General features: G+C 58.3%; 1 protein-coding gene across 1 annotated transcript; it reads left to right on the top strand.

Annotated features, from left to right (window-relative positions):
* The first annotated feature begins 278 nt into the window (after window positions 1-278).
* On the top strand, window positions 279-20,162 carry LOC111159478 (Wnt family member 11). The gene is made up of 6 exons (XM_022521986.1): window positions 279-465; window positions 4,313-4,495; window positions 11,534-11,769; window positions 13,317-13,594; window positions 16,354-16,646; window positions 19,974-20,162. Exons 2-6 carry the CDS (start codon window positions 4,413-4,415, stop codon window positions 20,146-20,148), a joined length of 1,065 nt encoding a protein of 354 aa, XP_022377694.1. The 5' UTR covers window positions 279-465; window positions 4,313-4,412; the 3' UTR covers window positions 20,149-20,162.
* Window positions 20,163-20,385: the final 223 nt, after the last annotated feature.

Here is a 20,385-nt window from a genome sequence, read left to right as displayed (position 1 = left end):
GGGTGCGAAGTCCTCTGTGCCGTCGGCGCCGCGGGTCCGTGGCGTCCGCGGGGATCCCGCCCCCGCCCCCCGCGCGCGGCGGGAGCCACCCGGTGGGGTTTCGGCGCGCTGACGTGGGCGGATCAAAGCGACTGCCCGCGCCTTATAAAGCTGTTCGGGCGGCCCGCTCCGGAGACCGTGCGGCGCGAGGAGGAGAGCTCAGGCGAGCGGGCGAGCGCAGGCCCCGAGAGCCCAGCGCAGCCCTGTGCAGCCTGAGTCCGCGCTGCCGGCAGTCCTCGCGGAACCCGAGCCGGCCGCCGTTCGCGGGGATCCCGGGCATCCTTCTGCAGCTGCCGCGTGAAGAGGGCGCCGTAGCCGCCTGCCCAGCCCGGAGAGCGTTCGGGGCCGCTGGGGGCCGCGCTAGCCGCTCCCCGGCCGGCCCGGGCAGCGGGGCACTCAGGGCGCGCCTGCCGAGCGCCCCAGGAGGTGAGCCGCGGCCGCCCGCAGCGCGCTGGTGCTTAGCCGGGACCTGCTGGGGCGGGGGCGTCCGAGTCCGAGGGGGATAGCACGACCCCGTAGGGCACATACTCGCGGGTAAGCACATCAAGTCCTCCTCCACACCTCTCCTCTGCGATTCTCCGAGGAGTCTCCTGGAGAGCGCAGCCGTGGGGTGACTAGGGGGCGCGGGCCTTCCCGGTCTGTATGCTGGAGGTTGCTTGTGCCGATTGTGCAGGTCGCTGCCAGCCTTCCCGGCCCCGTTCCCCCTATTCGACCCCTCTCCCTCCCACTCGGCCCGAGAATGAGGTCATGCCCGAGCCATCCCGGGGGTGGGGGACTTGGATCGTGCGGCTGGGCAAGAGGGTGTGTATGGCGGGGCGGGAGAAGGTGGCCAAAGGCAGAGAACTACTGCAGTTCCTACCAAATTGGGAGGGGGGGGTGTTGGGGGCGGAAGCTTCGCTTTGAGACTGACTCCCCGAGGCGGCGGGGGAAGGGGAGAACTGGGACTGTTTACGGACCTGAGCTCCAGACTGGGGGTGGGGTGGGGAGGAGGAGAGCCCTGTCCCGGGACGGAGGCACATCTGGAGCCGCCATGAACATCTGGCTGAGTTCGTGCACGAGCCCCACACCTCCCACCTCGTGGTGGTGAGGTGTCTCCGTGACCCTGAAGGTCCTTAGGCTCTCAGGGTCCGGCTCCAGAGGGGTGGCAAGACGTATCCCGGGTCCTCCCACCCCACCCTTCCCTCTTCTAAAATAACCCGTCTCGCGGGTAACCGGGCGCGTCTTTCGAAGCAGAGCAGACAGATTTCGCAAGACTCCCCGCTGGGGTCAAAGCCGGGTTGTGGGCCCGGCCTAGCTTCGCGTCGCAGGTAACCTTGAAGCGGTCGCTCAGCGTCACCGGCTAGCAGGGTCGGCTCTGCCAGCTGCGCAGCCCGAGGCTTCAGGCCCGGCCCGCGCCGACTTTACCCGCGGCGTGGACACTCGGCCCCGAGCGCCGCACCCGCTCCCGGCCCAGTGAGAGCTCATCCCGGTAGCGGAGGCTCCGCGTGGCCCCACCGGCTCGACTTAGAGGGGCGGCCGTCTTAGCGGCGGCGTTTCCAAGGACTTCCAGAGCCCAAGCCTTATAACCACCTGTTGGCGCGGGTTGCAGCTACTGAGCTCACGGTGCACAGCCCAGGAGGTCACTTCTGTCGCCAGCTGCAACGGAGTAGCTTAGGCCTTAACCCCAGCGGGGAGGAGGAAGGGACAGCTTGTCTCTCCCAAAGACGCTGCGCTTTGACGCTGGCCAGCTACGCGCCTGGCCCCAAGGAAGCTTCCGCGCTAAGCCTGAAACAAGGGGTCGAGCCGTTGGCGGCTGACCGCGGCAAGTGGATGTCTTATACAACGACCAGCGCGGAGAGGGCACTTACTCTACGCCTCATCTCATCCTCAGACGGGGACACCTGGACCCAGGAAGAGGAGGGGACTTGCCCAAAGTCCCACCGCGCAGGAGGCCGCTTCGGATCCCACCTCGAACCCCGGCGTAGCGCCCCCTGGCGGGCCGGGGGCTAGGGGAAGCAAGTGCGTCCTGACCTGCCGCGCGCGGGCTGAGGGTGACCCAGCAGCCGGCGACGCTGTCCTGGACGCACTTACACGGGACAGGAATAATCCGTCAGGACTCAGAAGGCCAGGCCAGCGATGTCTCCCAGCGATGTCTCCCAGCGACGTGCAGGGCCGGTGGAGTGAGAAGCCCGGGACCACCGCGCCTCTCAGGAAAGGCCTGGAGTGTCCGTAGGCCTGGGTCCCCGTTTGCTGTGACCAGGGCGTCCCCTCCTCTCCCTGGGCGAGTAGGGATGGACATGAATCCCCCGCTGTGAATCCGCACTCTCCTCTGTCCGCGTGCAGTTCCTTCCTCCTCCCCACTCAGGAATGCAGGGCGCCTGGCGGGGCCGGGGTAGGGTGTGGAGGGGAGCCCACGTTTAGGGACAGGGTGGGGGCGAAAAGAGACAGTGACTGGAGTTTTGATCCTCTCCTCTCCCCCCATATCCAGCCGATATACTTCTCGTCCGCGGGAGTGTGGCAAACTTTCAGGGCCGTAAGACAAAAGGTTTGGATGCAGGCTGGGTGGGAGGAGGGGGCTCAGTTAACACTGAGAACCCCGCTGAGACCCCTAGCCTTGGACTCCGTAAGTCTGTAGTGAGCGGCTTGGTGTTAGGCCCCTACCAGGAGACTGGGAAGGAGGAAAAAGAAACGTAATTCAGGGTTTCATCCCTGCCTTCTGGGTTGTACCGCAAGCTTTCAGAAAACAGTGCTATTTCAGATCTGTGTGTGTGCTTGAGGCACACACGTACACGCACACACTGCACAGGTATTCGTAACAGTGGAAACTCAGAGAGGGGAGCTCAAAGACCCGCAGGCTCCTGCGAGGCTTAGAAGACTTCGGGAGATGTGCGGTCGAGTCCAGTCCCTTGTTTCATACAAGGGGAAACAGCCTAGGGGAGGTGGAGGGCTCACCCAAACTCACACAGCCAGATGAGAACGCCCCCCGTTCCACTCAAGCGCCCTCCGTAAGGTGGGCGCCGCCTCCTGCAACTCCCCGAGCCCTTTAGAAAGGAATCCCTTTCTTTGTCTCTGCTCCTCCCCAAGGGAGAGGGGCTGCAGAGTTGTATTTGTCTCCGCGAGAACGCCAAGTGTTGGTAAATTTGGGAGAAGCTGGGAAGGGAGTTAACGAGGTGAGAATGAAGAGAGGGAAGACCAAAAATGGAAAAAAAAAAAAAAAAAAAAAAAAAAAAGATGTAGAAGAAAAAGAAAAAAAAACCCCGAGAAGCGGCCCTGCGACCTGCTGTAGGGCTGGGTAACGGTTGCTCCGCGGCCCCAGGATGCCCCCTGGCGGCCAGAGGCGGCATCGCGCCGGCTCCGTGAGTAGGCTAAGCGTTGGCAGGGCTGTCCCGCCTTGGCTCTCGCCTGGGCACCACCCGACCCTTCAAAGTGGGCGGGGCGGGGGGGCGCTAGGCGGGGACTTGCAGACTCCGGACCACTGTACAAAGACCTTTGGCATCTCATTTCTCATCGTCACCTTCACTGATGCCCGGAGCAAGTTCCCATTTCCTGGTCTGACCATCAGCGAACTAACAGGACACCTAGGAGTAGAACACGGGGCATGGACCTGCCGTTCACTGGATAAACGACGCCGTTCCGCATCTCCGGGCCTCAGATTTCTCATTGTGAGATGGGGACAGCGATGGTACCTATCTCACAGGGTTGCTGGGAGGAGCAAATGCGATCATGAACTTCCTTTATAAAAGGCGAATTGTGTCTGAATCCCAGTTGGAATCACAGCTGTGTCCCTAGTTTACAGAGGAGGTAAACCGAGGCCCAGCTGGGAAGGAGAATTGCCAAGGCCCTCCCTACGAACTAGTGGCTAATATTTTGGAGATAACGCGGATCCTGGGCCCGCCATCTGCCCTAGCGCACGCCCGGCCTCGGCCCTGACCCCCTTCCTCCTCGCGTTTCCGTCCCTCGCGAGGTCTGTCTGTGCCCGGCTGCTCCCTCTGCCTCTGTCTCTGACCGACCCTCTCCCTCTCTGGTCCAGTCCCCCTTTCCCTGCGCGCTGACAGGCTGGATCCCAGCCTGGGGCCGCGCTAGGTGGACACGCCCTCGGCCGCGCTCCGGCGACACCTAATTTGAGCCAGACGCCTGCAGCGTCCCAGGCAGTGCGGGGCGGGAGGCGACGCCCGCCGCGCGCTCGGCCTCCCGGGCCGACCCCTCCTTTGTAATTTGAATAAAACGCCCCCCCCTCGCGGCCCCCTCCCTGCGCGTCGCCTTAACCCGCCGCTTTCTCTCTCCCCGACTGCAGGCGGCGTGCGCGCAGGACGTGCGGCGGTGGCAGTGCGCGCTGCGGGACTTCGGTGCAGCTCCTCAAGGGTGCGACCCCCGAGCGCGCCTGCCGCGCCACCATGAGGGCGCGGCCGCGGGTCTGCGAGGCGCTTCTCTTCGCCCTGGCGCTCCAGACCGGCGTATGCTACGGCATCAAGTGGCTGTAAGTGGGGACATCGGGTGTGGGACAGGAGGTTGGGGGCAGCGGCTAATGTGGAGGGGCCCCGGTGGGGATCGGGTGAGCGTGCCCAGACCCGGGAGCAGAAGTTGGCTTGGGGGTCGTGGACAAGTCACTCTTTTTAAGCCTCCTTTTCCTACTCTGTAAAATATTGTCCTTACCTCCCCAAGAGTTGGGAAGCAGGAGCGAGACAGGGCATGGGGAACGACAGAACTGCCTGGTCCTGTGTGGCTTAGCATTTCACAAGACCTCAACAGGGACAGATGGGAAAAGACAATGTGGTCCACTGGCCCAATGGACAGGCTCTGTGCTGCTCTGGACCCTGGCCTGCTCAGTATCATGTTTCCTGTCAGTCTCCTGACCCTAGTAGAAGATCTCAAACAGTCCTGACCCCTTCCACCTGGGTGACCTTGGAGGAAGGGTTGCTCAACCTCTGGGAGCCTCAGTGTCCTCTGTCGAAGGAGGGAAGGAGTCTCTAGCTAACTCTGATCAGACGAGAAGCGGCTCATGAAAGAACTTGGTAAACTGTCAGATGCTGTGCACATGTGATGTGTGTTCCTTTAGATAGAAATTATTAATGGACCGGTAGGTGGGAGATGGAGTCTCTCTTCCATCCAGCAGAAGGGAGTGCCTGCTCTGGACAAGGCTGTGGGCCAGGCTGTGGAGGGGGGGGAGGAGTAAAACCCAGCCCCTTCCTGGAGGAGCTGCCCTCTGGGCTGGAAGAGATAAGCCCAAGCTGTAAATAACTCCAAGTGCCTTAGGAGTGACCAGGGCAGTGGTGTGGGCGCCCGGGAGGGGAGACTACCCGGTGGGGGGCACATACTTGGGACCCTGGGGTGATCTGTGAGCAGTGGTGCCCTAGGTTGGGCCTGAGGAGTTTCTGGGACTTTGGTGGGTGGGCCCAGTGGGGAGGAGTGCACTTTGGGTGAAGGGACTCTATTCTGAGTGGTGGGGATGCCCAGGACAGGACAGGTCTGGAGTCCGGGTGGGGTGGGGGCCACACAGATAAGACAGGCAGGGACAGATTATGGGGGCTGGGGAGGGGCTATGAGGAAGGTTCGTGGATTAGGTGCAGGACAGGGCAATTGTGGCTGGGCCGGCAGCAAACAGTCCTGAGGTCACTGGCCCTCCCCTCCCGGGGGCTGAGTTATCGATTAATTGGTGATTCAGGAGGGGGAACCCCATCTTCTTTCTTGTATTTCTTGTCTGCAAGGAGAAGCCTGGGCTCAGTGGGTTTTCTCAGCTGCTTCTGATTAGTTTTGTGAAACGTCAGCCACCTTCTCCTGCTGGTGCCTGGCACTGTGCCAGCTGGTGGGAACCTCTGATCAGAGCATCTGAGCCCTCCTCACCCACCACACCATTGTACAGATAAGGCAACTGAGGTCCCCAGCAGGGGGAATGATTTGCCAGAAAGCACAAGGAGCGTCAGAGGCCAAGAAAGAGCCTTGCTCCTCCTAGAGCACTGTGGGGGATGCCACTACCATTCCCGTGCCAGTGGGAGAGCTGGGGCTCTGACAAGCCCGTGGCTTGCACAAGCCCCCCTGTGGCACGTGGCCCAGGAGGGCCTGGAATAGATGGCTAGCTAAGCCCAGCGTCCATGCCGTCCGCACTGCCTTGCCTGGGCTGCTGCAAAGATGAACACAACTCAGTGTCTGCCTTACAGTGGCTCCTGTGCTTGGGCTAGATGGACGTGTCCAGATGTGAAGTGGACTTTGGGCTGTGTGCTAGGAGAGGGAGTGTGGGAGCCCAGAGGAGGGGTGGTTAGAATCCCATCTAAGGGAAGTGACTTGGGCTGGGCTTCAAAGGGTAGGTAGGATTTCGATGGCCAAGGATGGAATGCAAAGCAGGCATCTCTGCAGGAGCAAGAGCAGGGACGCAAGTAGAGAGGCAGGCCAGTGCATCATGGGGAAAGAGAGAAGCCAGAAATGGTAGGAGCTCCCTCGTAAATCCCCAGACTTCTTCCAAAAGCTTTAGTTGCTTAAGTTTGATAAGACTCTTATCAGGTCCGAGATATTCTTATCACTAGCGTTTTACAAATGAGGAAACTAAAGAACAGAGAGGTTCAGTTACTTGTCCAAGATCACGCAGCTAGTTAATGGTGGCTGTGGGATCAGAACCCAGGCAGATGGGCTCTATTCACCCAAGCCCTATGATAGTGGTTAAACCCTTGCTGGAGCTGAAGATATAGGGGGAGACTGGAGTGGAGTTTAAGCATAACAAACTGTGTGTGTGTGTGTGTGTGTGTGGCTTTGTTACATGCCAAGCTCTGTTCTGAGCACTTTTTTTTTTTAAGATTTTATTTGAGAGAGAGTGCAGAAATGGAGAGGGGAGGAGAAGAGGGAGAAGCAGGCTTCCCGCTGAGCAGGGAGCCAGAAGTGGGGCTGGAGCTCAGGACCCTGGGATCATGACCTGAGCCAAAGGCAGAGGCTTGACTGACTGAGCCACCCAGGCGCCCTTGTTCTGAGCACTTTATGTATATTGTTTCATTTGAATCTCCCAACCACCATGGGTGGGGGTTCTGCTGTCACCCCATTTGAATAGAACAGGAAATGGAGGGGCAAGGGGCCTCTAACTCCCAGGGTGTCACAGTTAGTAGGCAGCAGAGGCAGGATGTGGAATTTGGGGGTCTGGCTCTGTGACTTTGTGGTGGCAGGGAACCATGAAACAGTGGGCCCTGGAGGCTGGGGGCTTGCCTAGGAGACTCATCAACCCGGGGTTGTCCCCGTGGTCCTGCTGCCCTGGGCTTTGGAAAGGGACCTGAAGGTGAAAAGGGCAATTGACACCAAATTGAAACCAGATATGGCTCGGTGGCCCAGAATGCTCACCTGTTGGGAATCTGAGTCTCAGCCTGAGCTTTGCCAGTCCATTAGCCATGAGCCATGCCTCGGGCAAATCAGTGGTTTCTGCCTCTCTGAGTCTCAGCTTCCTCATCTCTAAAATGGGAGCGAAAGAGCCGTAGCCTGGAACCTGGGAAGCTTGGGTTCTGGCTTGGCTCTGCCCAATTGGCTATGTACACATCTGGGCAAGCCTTGCCCTTCCCTGGCCTTGGTGTTCCCACTTGTACAATGAGATGGGGACACTGAGGCCCAGCAAGGGCCAGTGACTTGCCTGAGGTCACATGTTGGATGAGCGACTGAGCTGGAGCTGAAACCCCAGCCTCTGTCCCCAAGCCACTCCCAGGAGAACCCTCGACTCCCAGATGAAAGAGACCTTGGCACGCATCTTTGGCACGGACCTTGCTTGTGAACTCTGTTCCCTTATGTCCTTTCTTCCACCCTCTCCTGCATGTCCCCAGCCCCTGATAAACCAAAATGTTTTCAATTAGGGGTCTGCTGCCGCGAGGTAAGCCAGAGGAGATGTCCAGACGGCTAACTCCCCCGCCTCCCGCCCTAATCCTTGATTACCTCCCCGAGGGGGACTTAGTTAGAAACGGTCATTACCACTAATTACCAGATGACCGCATGGCCCTCCTCTGGAGTGGAATCCGCTGCCTCCTGCCTCCAGATCTCCCCGCCCGCGTGCTGCGGCTGGCTGCTCTGTGTGCCCCACTCTCCCCCTCCTCACCCACCAAGGCTCTCCAGGATGCTTCCTGTCTGTTCTCTGCCCTCCTTGGCTGTCTGGGCCTCATCTGGGGGACTCCTCACTGGGGTTTCCCTCCTAGTACCTCTTCTCACCGCTGGCTGGGGAGGTGGAGGCTGGGTGACTCTAGACTGATACCCAGAGTGGCCCAGGCCCCCAGGCACCAAAGCACAGAGAACCCCGCCCCACTTTGGAGCCAAAGCACATGGCACTCAGGAACTGGCTGTGCTGAGCTCCCCAGGGAAAACCTGGGCCTTCGCTGTCCACTTCTGGGCTGGTGCAGGAGCCGAGGTTGCCAGGACTCAGAAGGCTGCCTCTCTGCTCCAGTGCCCACTGCGCGCTCCCTGGTGCTGTGCGGGGCATTTTCTCAACTATCTCCTATCACCCTTCCCGTTGTGAAACAGAAAACTGGCACGGAGGGAAGGAAGAAAGTTGGGCCAGGATGAGGAGCAGAGCAGACTCAGGACAGGCTGAGTGTCGGCAGCCCCCAGCCCAGCAGAGGGGGACCCAGGAAGGAGATGCCAGGTCTGCGGGAGGATGGCATCGGGAGGAGACGGGGCATCTGGGCCGCGGAGCACCTTTGTGTCGTCCTCTGTACAAAGGGCAGGGGGTAGTCATCTCCCAGCCTGACCCCTCTGTGACCATGGGATAGTGTGTGACGCGAGAGGCTCTGTCAGCTGGGGAATGCTGTGCCTTCGTGGGGTAGTATGTCCACGTACTTGGGTGGTGGTAGCTGCGTGCAGGTGGGGGGCTGTACCGACCAGGAAACAGGCTGAGGGGATAGAATCTGGCTCTGTGTGGTCATAGCTCCCCCAGTCTAGGCTGCAGGAATCCAGACAAGAGGTTCCCTGAGCGGTCCTGGCCTAGACAGGCCTCCGGGGCTCAGAGGACTGGGGAGGATTGGCTGGCTCAGTGTAGGTCACGAAACCATGCCTAACTTAGCTCTGCATCCAAAGCTACCAGACATTTCCCTGCTCATGATTTGGAGGGTAGGGTCGGGCCAAGGGTAGCAGTGAGGAGAAACAGCCTAAGATAGCCATGATCGATCTGAGGCTGGGCCAGGCCAGCCCGACTGCAGACACCAGACCGGGCCCACTTGTCTTGGCTCTGCTTTCTCTACTTTGGAGTCGTAGCATGGGTGGGGCATGTGGTGGAGAGTGAGAGGCAGAGGGAAACTGACTTATTAGAACCTAACGTAGCTCCTCTTACCCCACTCAGCCCCTCTAAGGCCTCTCGGAGTTCCCATTTTGTAGGTGTTGCTCAGAGAGGCTCAGCAATTTGCCCAAGGTGAACAGCACACAGAAGGCAGAGCTGGAGCTAGAACCCAGGTCTCTGACTCCCTCTGGTCCGGCATTCACCCAGCAATAAGCAGAGGCAATCCCATGTGTGAGTGTGCCAGATGTTTTATATGCATTATCTTATTGAAGTCTTGCCTTGACCTTTTGAAGTGGAAATTGCCATTTTCTTATAACAGATGAGGACCATGAGGCCCAGAGAGGTTGGGTAGCTTACCCATGTCACACAGCTGTGCCCTAGGTTGGGCTCTTTCCTGGGCCAGCCCATGAGCTGGAACATCTGGGTCATCTGGGTTATAATTGTGGATGGGTTCTGTGTAACCGTTAGACTCGGGGCTCCTTGGGGAAAGGATCTGTGTTGTGTTCGTTACCAAATGAGTTCAGGAGGAGTTGGTGCTTAGTAAATATTTCTTCCACAAGTAGATCGAGTTCATTTGTTCATTTAGGTACAGGAGCAAGGGGAAAGTTACTCCTGGGCAAAGACAAGGTGGTAGGGCGGTCCCCCTTCAGGGGAGCCAGGAGTCTGGTGTGTCCAGATGTTAAGGTCAGGATGCTGGAGAGGGGGCCCAGGTTTGAGGCAGCCCTTGGCTGGTAGGAAAAGACCACCAGTTCAGGGACTGTAGTGCCTCCCTCCCTGAGTGCCGAGTGGGTGTGTCAGCTATGGGCAGAGCACATGAGCTGCATTGAGTTACTCCCCCCTGGTAATGCTGAGAGGTTGCTGGCCTAGGAGAGGAGGCCAAGTGACTTGCTCAAGGTCACAAGGGAGAACGACAGACCCTGGAGTCTGCCCCTCCATGTACTGTTCTTTCACACGGTACTACCTCCCTAGGCAGGGTCCTGGGTCCCTAGGGAGGGTGGGAGGGTGGTGTTCTGGGATCTTGGCCTCAGTAGGTCTCAGCCCTGACCCTGGTAGACTGCGGTGCTCACAGCAAGCAGGGAGGGCCCCCCAGCACTGTGGTTGCAGATCAGCATCCCCCGCCCCCAGCCCCACTTCCTCCCGAGTCTCTGCTGGCTTGCTGAGGGCCAGCTGGCTCTGGGGCAGGGGATTAGTCTGTGCAGAACCCTTTAAGGCTGTTGGGGTCCCTGTAGCATGCACTTAGAGGAGGTGCCTCAGAGGAGAAATGTGCATCCAGGATGGACCCCTGCTCCTGCAGCTTTGCAGTCCCAGTACCTAGAGCCGGGATCAGGAAAGCTCCTTGGGCCTGTAATGTCACCTGGGTTCATAGCGACCCCCAGGCCAGCCTTTCCCAAAGCCTGGATGAGGTCAGCGTTTCTCAGACAAAGGCCTTTGTGCTAAACTGCCTCCAGAGTTAAACAAAACCCAGCCGGTTGCTTTGCTGTGGGACTTCTCAGGGCTTTTAAAATGTAAATGTGCATCAGTTACTCTCCAAAGAGGGACAGAGTGTATCAGGTTCCCCAAATGCACTTATGCCTGGATCCCTTTTTTCAGAGTGTCTCACTGGAACCCATTCTGGGAAATAGAGTTTGCAGGTACGGACACCGAAGCCCAGAAGAGGACAGTGATTTATCTAGGGGCACACAGCAAGTTCATGGCTAAGTGTAATCTATCACAAAATTGAGTGGCTCCTTAATCCTTTAATAAATTCCTTTCATGTGTGTGGGATTTTACAGCCCAATAAATGACTTTAATAATTAAACAGAGGGATGTATGGTAAGCTCCTAGCTCCTCCTGTGCATCTAGTAAGTGCTCAGTTAATGGTAAGGATTATGGTGGGACTGTAATCATTTAATCATTTAGCACGCAGCGCGGGGGCCCGGCACATACAGGGGCTTGGCGGGGACTGAATGTTGAACAAGGAGTCATAATTCACAGGAATTAAACAAGGAAGCGGGTGTGAGTGCTCTGTGACCCATAAAACGGTTTATTGTTAGGATAATGATAGCAAAGCCTAGGTAGGGAGGAGGTCATGATCCTGCATTATGAATGAAGGCCTGACCCAGAGAGGGATGGTGATGTGCCCAAGGTCACAGGGAGTGGGAGTGGGAGGGTCTTTGTGTCTTGGTTTCCCAGCTCCTTCCAGCAAAGGCCCCCAACCGCATTGAGGGAAGGCTGGGACCATAGGGCAGGCGGCCTGTCATGACACTCTCTCTTTCCTCCCGTGGGTTGTTGCCCTCCGGCGGCTTGCAGGGCGCTGTCCAAGACCCCGGCGGCCCTGGCGTTGAACCAGACGCAGCACTGCAAGCAGCTGGAGGGGCTGGTGTCTGCTCAGGTGCAGCTCTGCCGCAGCAACCTGGAGCTCATGCACACCGTCGTGCATGCCGCCCGTGAGGTCATGAAGGCCTGCCGCAGGGCGTTCGCCGACATGCGCTGGAACTGCTCCTCCATTGAGCTTGCCCCCAACTACCTGCTTGACCTGGAGAGAGGTAGGGAGCCAGCGCGGGCTGCCGGGGCTTGTGGCATGCGTGCAGGTGGGGATGGATGAATTCGGGCATACAGGTATGTGTCTGGGTAGGTGGGTGAACTCATGGGTGGATGGATGGATGTTGATTTCTCTGCGGTGGGTGGATGGGTGCCTAGGTTGGGGGATGGATGGGGGCGCGGAGAAGAATACAGGTGTGGATGGATGGGTGGCTGAATTTAATCACAGATATGGGTATCCAGGCATGAATTGATGAATAGGAATACACAGGGAGTGGACATAACAGTGTAGGGCTAGTACAAATGCGTGTGTACCCGAATGTGCAAAGAAAGGGTGGATGTGGCCCAGGAGGACAGGAGAGCCCACCCTCAGGCAGACAGGTGTGCACGGGTCCTTCTAGACAGAAGTGACTGCCGATGCTGTGAAATGCTCAATGAGAGGTAGCAGCTCCACTTTCAAGAGCAGGTGCCTTCTGGGGTAGATTTTGGAGGGGGAGGGTATTGATGGGCAGAAGGGCCCCAGAGGATCTAATCTCTCCCCCACATGGTAACAGTTAAGGTTTGTGGAGCACTTGAAAAAGCTTCCTTCCTTCCCAAAGATTTGAACTCTAGAGCAAGCCTGTGAGGTGGGTGTTATCATTCCCACTCTACAGTTAGGCAAACTGAGGCTTGAGAAGGGGAGGTGACTTGCGTGGACCTAAGGTGAGAACACCCTCCAGCAGAGGCACGTTGGGCTCCGTCCGGATTGGTTTTCCGAGGCTGCTGTGACCAAGTCCCACGAACAGGAATTCTAACACCAAAGCTGTATTGTGCAGAGTTCTGGAGGCTGGAAGTCTGAAATCAAGGAGCCAGCAGGGCTGTGTTCCCCGCCGATGACCCTGGGGAGGATCCTTCCTTGCCTCTTCTGAACTTTTGGTGGTTGCCAGCAGCCTCGGTGTTCCTTAGCTTGTCGAAGCTTTGCCTCGATCCCTGCTTCTGTCATGTGGGGTTTCCCCCGCCATGGGTCTCTGTATCCATGATTCCCCCTTCCCATAAGGAAGTAGTCATTGGAATTGGGCCCACCCTGGTCCAGGACGGCCACATCTTAGTTCCATCACACCTGCCAAGACCCTGGTTCTAAATGAGGTCATGTTCACAGGTACCAGGGGTCAGAACTTGGCCTTCTCTTTTTGGGGAACACATTTCAACCTCTTTGCACACTCATCTGCCCTTTGAGGCACGAGTCCTTTGAGGAGTAGCCCCTAACAGTGAGTGCAGGGAAACGGGGGAAGATCCAGAATCGTGAGTGTGTGGAAGCAAGGGTGCCCGTTGGTGTGTGGGCTTTGCGGGCCTGCGGGGGGCATTTGCGAGCAAGTGTCCAAGTCAGCTGATGTATGTGTGGGAGAATGGGCAAGCGACAGGTTCATGTCCCTAGTGTCGTCCACCTGGTTGTAGCCCCTGTTCCCTGCCAGCCCCACCGAGGCAGGCAGGGGCTCAGGATGGGAACCTTAGGCCTGGGTGGGGTCCTGTCCCCGGGGTCCCCAGCCCCAGCTGACCCAGCACCTCCCCCCAGGGACCCGGGAGTCAGCCTTCGTGTATGCGCTGTCGGCGGCCGCCATCAGCCACGCCATCGCCCGGGCCTGCACCTCCGGCGACCTGCCCGGCTGCTCCTGCGGCCCTGTCCCAGGTGAGCCACCCGGGCCCGGGAACCGCTGGGGAGGATGTGCGGACAACCTCAGCTACGGGCTCCTCATGGGGGCCAAGTTTTCCGATGCTCCTATGAAGGTGAAAAAAACAGGATCCCAAGCCAATAAACTGATGCGTCTACACAACAGTGAAGTGGGGAGACAGGTAACCATCCACCCCATCCACCCCAGATGGTTGTGCTTGTGCCAGTTGGCAAGGAAAGGGCCACCAGTGCGCCCTGATGGCAGGGGTGGCCGGGGGGGGGGGGATGGGCCCCAATCCACCCACACCAATGTGCTCCCAGCCTCCTCCCCACCCTGTCCTGCTCTCCCCTTTCCAGATGCTTGGGGCATGCTTGTCAGGCTCCTCCTCCTCTAGGGGGTCCACCAGGATTTGAATTGAAAATGTTGAGCAGAAGGAGCACTGAGCTAGGAGTCCAGAGCTGCGAGTTCCCACCTTGGCTCTGACACTAAACTAGCTGGGGGACGTTGGGCAAGTCACTTCCTCTCTGGCCTCAGTTCTTTCCATCTGTAAAATGGACGGGCTTGCTGCTCTCTAGTCCCCCTTGGCCGTATTCCTGAGGATCCTCACATGGGGGACTTGGGCCTCGGCTGGGTGTGGGAGGAGGCATGGGGAGGACTGTGGGGTGAAAGCCTTAGCCTATGGGGTGGTCCCCTTGGCCCTACCAGACCCCACCCAACTCCAGAGCGCAGTGGGCCCCCAACATGTGTTACTCTCAGTATCTCCTTGATTCCTCACCTCATTCTGCAGAAGGTTGGGGTGAATGCGTAAGTAAATGAATGGACCTTTTTATTTTTAGAAAATTAAAAAAAAGAAACCCTTCATACCAATGTGAGCACCAGGCCCTGTGGTGGCTGTCCTGTAGTCCACAAAACCCACCCCCCCAGTGAGGAGGCCCTGCCATCTCCCTTACCAGCGGGGGGCCTGGGGGAGGCACGTCAGGTGCATGTGGCATCCCATGGTTGCCTGCGGCCTCAGCAGGCCCATCGTACAGAGGCAGCAAGGGAGGCAGAGAGAGCCTAGGTGGCTTAGCCAAGATCGCAGGGTGCGATGGAGCCCAGGTCTATGGGACTCCAAGCCCAGAGGTTTCCACATCCTCCCCTCACTCTCTCACTGGTCTCTCTCCTGGAAGGATTCTAGGATGTCCAAGCCATATCTGGACAGTTGGGGAAACTTTGGCCATGAGACACTAGTGGAGACTGTAGCAGGGTCTGGCCAGGGACTCAGGACCCTGCCTCCCAACCCTGCCGGCCTGCCCCCATCCTTCGGAATCCCGCCCCCAGCCCAAGAGCCCAGCCTCACTCCTACCCATGGCCAGGCCTGAGCCTCATGCTGCCGGGGACACAGCCATCCCCACACCATGCAGTCCAGACAGGCTCCTTAGCCTCACTGGGGCTGTCCCTGGGGCCCTGATGCCAAGGACCTGGCCTCCCTGGGGCCATCTGCAAAAGGACCCAGTCCCCTCCCCAGTGGCCACAGGGCTCATGAGAGTTAAACGAAATAGCAAACAGAGGCCCATGGCGGGTGTCAGGAGGCTCAGGGCCCTTCCCACCCATGTGAGCTGGGGAGCTAAACATAGTTACCTGTCCTCGATGATTCAAGAGTACCTGATGCCCTTGGGAGGTTGAATGTGCCCTTCAAGCAGGTTCATCTCATTCCTGTGCTCCTCGCAGGCTTTGCTGAGCCAATTCTGATTCTAGACCCAGTGGACTCCCTCATTCCCCACTTCCTGGCACCGGTGAAGGAGAGGAGCCCTGGGACCTTACCAGCTCCTGCACTAACTCACCGAACGATTTGGGGCAAGTCTCTGCCCTCTCTGTGCCCCAGTTTCCCCATCTTTCTAATGCAGGGGTAGACCCAGGGGACCCGTAAGCCTTGTAGCTCCACAGAGGGGAGGCAGGAGGGCTGGCCTGGGCAGAGGGATCCCAGCCCTGTGCGCAGAGAAGCAAGGGTTAAGATGCAAAACTGAACAGCCTGCAGGAGACATCTGTCTTAACTCATGCCCCTCAGGTACACCTGGGGAAACTGAGGCCCGAGGAAGATGATGGGACAGAGTCATTTCAGAAGCCGGGGCTAGAGTGTCCCTAAGCCCCAGAGCCAAGGCCTCCCAGCTCCACCACAGTCATTAGACTGATTTTCAGACTGGGGTTAATTTGACTTTTAGAGTTTGCAAAACTGTTTCATTCGCGTCCTCTTGTGGAATCCCTCGGTGGTTCTGCGGATAGCAGTTTCGAGCCTGCCCTGCACAGAGTAGGGCGGAGCTGCTGACCGGTGGAGGGGCTTGCTGGGGGTCACCCAGTGGTGGAGGGGAAGGGCCAGCCAAGCGAGGGAATGCACCCCCATGCACTTACCTCCCGCCTCTCCACCCCCCACATCCTCATTCCTCCCCTTCTCTTTCTCCCCTTTCTCCCAGCAAACATTCAGTGAGCTCCAGTTTTGTGCAAGAAAAAAGCATGGAACAGTTGAAAGCCATGGCTTTTGGAATTGCCCTCAGACCTGAGTTCAGATCCCAGCTCCAGGATTTTCTAACTGTGCAACCTTGAGCTTGAGACTTGGCCTCTCGGAGCCCTTGCTTCCCCATTTGAAAATGGGGAAAGGAAAAGGACTGTTAATGATGACGAAGCCATATTAAGTGCTCGAGTACTTGGCATCAGTCATCTTTGCAAATACCACTCCTTCCTTTCCTGTCCCTCCTAGCCACCGCCCAGGCTGGAGAAGGAGCTTAGAACCTATAACACTCCCCAGCTTTAGAGCCAAAAGCTCGCTCTCTTGAGGCCCAGAGTAGGCGATGACTCCCTGAGAGCACCCAGCATGTGGGGGAGTAGGGGGTAGGCGGCAGGGTCCCCGGGCAGGCCAGGGAGGGGGCCCTGGCCGCCCAGCCCGACGCCGTCCCCTGTCTGCAGGCTCTGCGCGCCTCTCTGGAAATGAAGTGTAAGTGCCACGGGGTGTCTGGCTCCTGCTCCATCCGCACCTGCTGGAAGGGGCTGCAGGAGCTCCGGGATGTGGCCGCTGACCTCAAGACCCGCTACCTGTCGGCCACCAAGGTCGTGCACCGACCCATGGGCACCCGCAAGCACCTGGTGCCCAAGGACCTGGATATCAGGCCTGTGAAGGACTCGGAGCTTGTCTATCTACAGAGCTCACCCGACTTCTGCATGAAGAACGAGAAGGTGGGCTCCCATGGGACGCAAGACAGGTAAGGTCCCGCTGCCACCTCGGCGGGAGGGGGTCAGCTCTGCCAACAGGCCCTGCCCCAGCTCAAGGCCAGCACAGAGTCTCACTTCAGCTGACAGCTGGGGGATGGAGTCCCTGCCTGGTTGAGGATGGTGGCCCCAGAAGTGCTGAGCAGAGGTGCCGCGGTCCAAGGTACCCCCAAGCAGAGCTCCTGGGAGGGGCCGTTGTGTACCTTGCCCGGACATCCTGAGGCACAAGGGGGCAGTAGCCAGCCCATAGGCACGCAGGAGTTCTGCACAGAGCTGGACACAGAACCTGGGCAGCTGCTTTCTGGAAGGGCAGCAAGAGCAGGAGGTCTGGCTTGTGGGCTGACCATGCTCCTGTGTCCCCTGATAGGCATGCACCCACCTCCTGGGCCTCAGCTCTCTCTGCCCTTGGTCCCCAGCTTAAAAGCAGGGCTGAGGTCCCCACAGCTGGCCCCATCACCTCTGCTGAAGCCGGCTCAGGACAGGGGAAAGAAAGAACCAGGCAGGGGTGACCTGTTGTGTGCCGGGCATGGCTGATGAGGAATCAGGGCAGCCATGTTTCCCAGGGATGGTTCTGGGGGTAAGTTAGTCCCGAGACGTTCTCCTAGGAACAGTCCTGCCATCAGATACGATCGGGAAATTCTCTTTGGCGATCTGCAAAGCACGAGGACATTTGAAAGGCTCGGAGGAATACCACAGTAAAGGATCTGCCTAAGCCAACGTTTCCCAGAGGTGTTTGGCTGTGGAACTCTTTTATTAGGGAGCCCCTAATAGCATTCCACAAAACTAGTGTTCTGTGGGGTTAAAAGAATATTGAACCAGAGCGAGGGTGTCTGAGAACGTGTCTGGCACATAGTTGGTGCCCGGCCAGCATTTGCTTCCTCCGCAGCCCATGTTCTGTCTCCAGGAGAGGGGGGCTGGCGTGGGGGGGCTCCATCTTCACAGGCCAGGGCAGCAGGCTCTGCGAGGAGGCCCTGGCTCCCATCTGGAGGCCAGATTGAGGGGGGTCGGGCGGAGTGAAGATGGAACCAGGTCGGGCCAGGGAGACGGAAGGAGCGCAAGTCTGGTCTGAGGCAGCCGGGCTGGGTGCGATGAGGAGGGGGGGTGGGGGCAGAAGGATTCTAGAACCCAGAGAGGTTGGGGAGAGCCTGGAGCCCACAGAGGGTCTCCCTGGGTCCATGGGGGGGGATGTGTGTGCATGTGCGCGTGTGTGAGGAAAGGACCGTTCCCACCCCGGCACCGCAGTGTGCTCGCTGTGGGACCTTGAGCAAATCCCTTCACTTCTCTGAGGCTCGGCCTCATTTTCTGTGCAGTGTGGAGGGGCTGCCAGCAGGCACCAGCTACACTTCTGAGGGCCATGTCAGTCCCATGGGAAGGGCTCATTAATGGTGCTCTCCCCTCCCCATCCCCCAGGCTGCCAGGCCTCTGCTGTCCCAGGGGCCCGCACTCTGCTTGCCTCCAAACCACTGACGAGGGCACCCCATCCCACAGCACCGGCTGCCTCCCTTGCTTTCTCTGAATGCCTCCCCCCACTTGCCACCAGATTTCCTGCCAGGCTCAGCTCTCAGCCATTCCTCTGAAGATGGAATTCTGCAGACATCTCTATGGGTCAGCTTTTTCTGCAGTTAACAACTGTAAAGTCTCAGTAGCTTACAACGATAGACACTTTCCCATCTATTTATTACGTGAGGCTCTGGCAGGCATAGAGAGGGGGGAGAGATAAGTGGTTGGATTGTGACAGAGGAAAGCCCAAGGAGGAGGGGAGTCCTGAGGTGCCCTGAGCCAGCCTGGACATCAAGGAAAGCTTCCTGGAGGAGGGGGGGAACATGAGCTCTGCTAGGTGAGGGGATTCGGGAGTACAAGGGATTAGAGGTAAATGAGCTTCGTTAACTGTAAGGAGAGTGTGCCTGGGTGGCTGCTCTCTAGAGGCTGGCCCCCTAGCTGGGGACAGTGCCCCGCACGCCCCTTACATCCAGCTTGGTGAAGGGAGGCCTCAGCAGCAGTCAGCATTCCAGTACCCCGGCCCTCTAGTCATGTTCCTTTCAGAGGCCCCTGCACTGATGAAAGCTGCCCTAGGCTCCTGGATCTTGCTCTAAGTCCCACTCTCCCCAGCTCCCTGTCTTGGGCCCTACTACAGACCTTGTCTGGTTCTGGGGTTAGAGGGCAGGTTCCAAACATGGCATGTCAGGGATCTAGAAATAAAAATGAAACTCTTTCCTCTTCCTACCACCCTTTCCTGGAGGAATTGTCCAGAGACCTCCAGGATACGGCTGAGGGGCATGAATGGTGTTCAGTGACTAAGCGGAGTCAGCTTTGTTATGTGGCTTGCCTTGAGTCACACAGCCAGTAAGTGGCAGTGCTGGGATTTGAACCCAGGTCTGTCTGCCTCTGGGGCATGTGTTCTTCCTGCTGTTCCTTTCCGCCTGGAACTGCTGGCAGCCCCTACCTGCAGGCCACTGTCACCTCCTGACTCTCCTTCCCTGTGCCCCCTCCTTCCCACCCCATGGCCTACTCCCAGCTCAGATCTTGGCCTCTCTTTCTCCAGCCTCTGCACTTCCAGCCCTAACCCTTCCATCTGTTCTTGCCTCTTAGATTAGGTCAGGTCCTTTCCCTTTGCCCAAGCTGTTTGTTTTCTTTGCCCCCCAAAACTCTTACCCTTTTCTCCATCTTAGATTGCTGCATGTCTTACATGACACGGCCCATATGACCCTCCTCCAGGAAGTCCTCCTGAGCTCTCCCAGACCCCATGCTCACACCGTGAAACTCTGGGCAAGCACTGCTTGCCCACAGACTCCTCTGCCCTTAGCCGAGTCCATTACCATCTGTACAATGGGCATAATTCCACTGACCCAAGGATCCTGGAAGATAAAATACTGGAGGGAAGTACCTGGCACAGAGGGGCCGATGGTTGACAGAGGCTCGCTCTCAGCGAACAGCCTGCTGCCTAGTCACTCTGCCTCGCATCTGTGTCTATTCCAGAATTATCTTGGGATTGTCCATGTAAACACGATCTTTACATTTGTTGCAATATAATTCAAGATCAGATATGAAGACAGGATCGTTAGAGCGGTTTGAGGCTCCTTGCAGTATTTAGAAGTAGAAGGATCAGAAAACAAACACACCTCCAAGAAAACAAAACAGTCCCGTCATTCTGATGCGTGCCTATTAGAAATCTAGGGGAAAATGAGAAGTACCCTCTGGGGAAGGGATTAGTTATGATGCCCCTGGGGACCAAAACACCTTCCAAGAGGAGCAGAAGTTAGCGGGAGGCTGGGGTCTGTGGCACTCTGACCACCCCGTGCTCTTCCCCGCCCCCGCCCCAGGCAGTGCAACAAGACATCACACGGCAGTGACAGCTGTGACCTCATGTGCTGTGGCCGCGGCTACAACCCTTACACGGACCGCGTGGTCGAGCGCTGCCACTGCAAGTACCACTGGTGCTGCTACGTCACATGCCGCCGCTGCGAGCGCACGGTGGAGCGCTACGTCTGCAAGTGAAGCCCCGCCCGCGCCCCGACCCTCGGAGCCCACCCCCCCCCACCCCGCCCGCCAGGCGTCTTGGACACACCCTGCGGAGGGGCCGTTTGGGGATCCGGGATGCCAGGCATGGGAGGTGGCTTGGGCTTTGCCTCCACTTGGACAGCGCTGGGGACAGAAGGCCTGGCCACCCTGGAAGGAGGGCCGGCACATCAAAGGAAACCGACTAGGTTAAAAATAACCGTGAGCGGGAGCGGG

The sequence above is a fragment of the Enhydra lutris genome, unplaced genomic scaffold (assembly GCF_002288905.1).
Source record: "Enhydra lutris kenyoni isolate GAN:26980312 unplaced genomic scaffold, ASM228890v2 scaffoldscaffold68, whole genome shotgun sequence".
In the NCBI taxonomy this organism is placed as follows: domain Eukaryota; kingdom Metazoa; phylum Chordata; class Mammalia; order Carnivora; family Mustelidae; genus Enhydra; species Enhydra lutris.
This window is presented reverse-complemented; position numbering and strand designations above follow the sequence as displayed.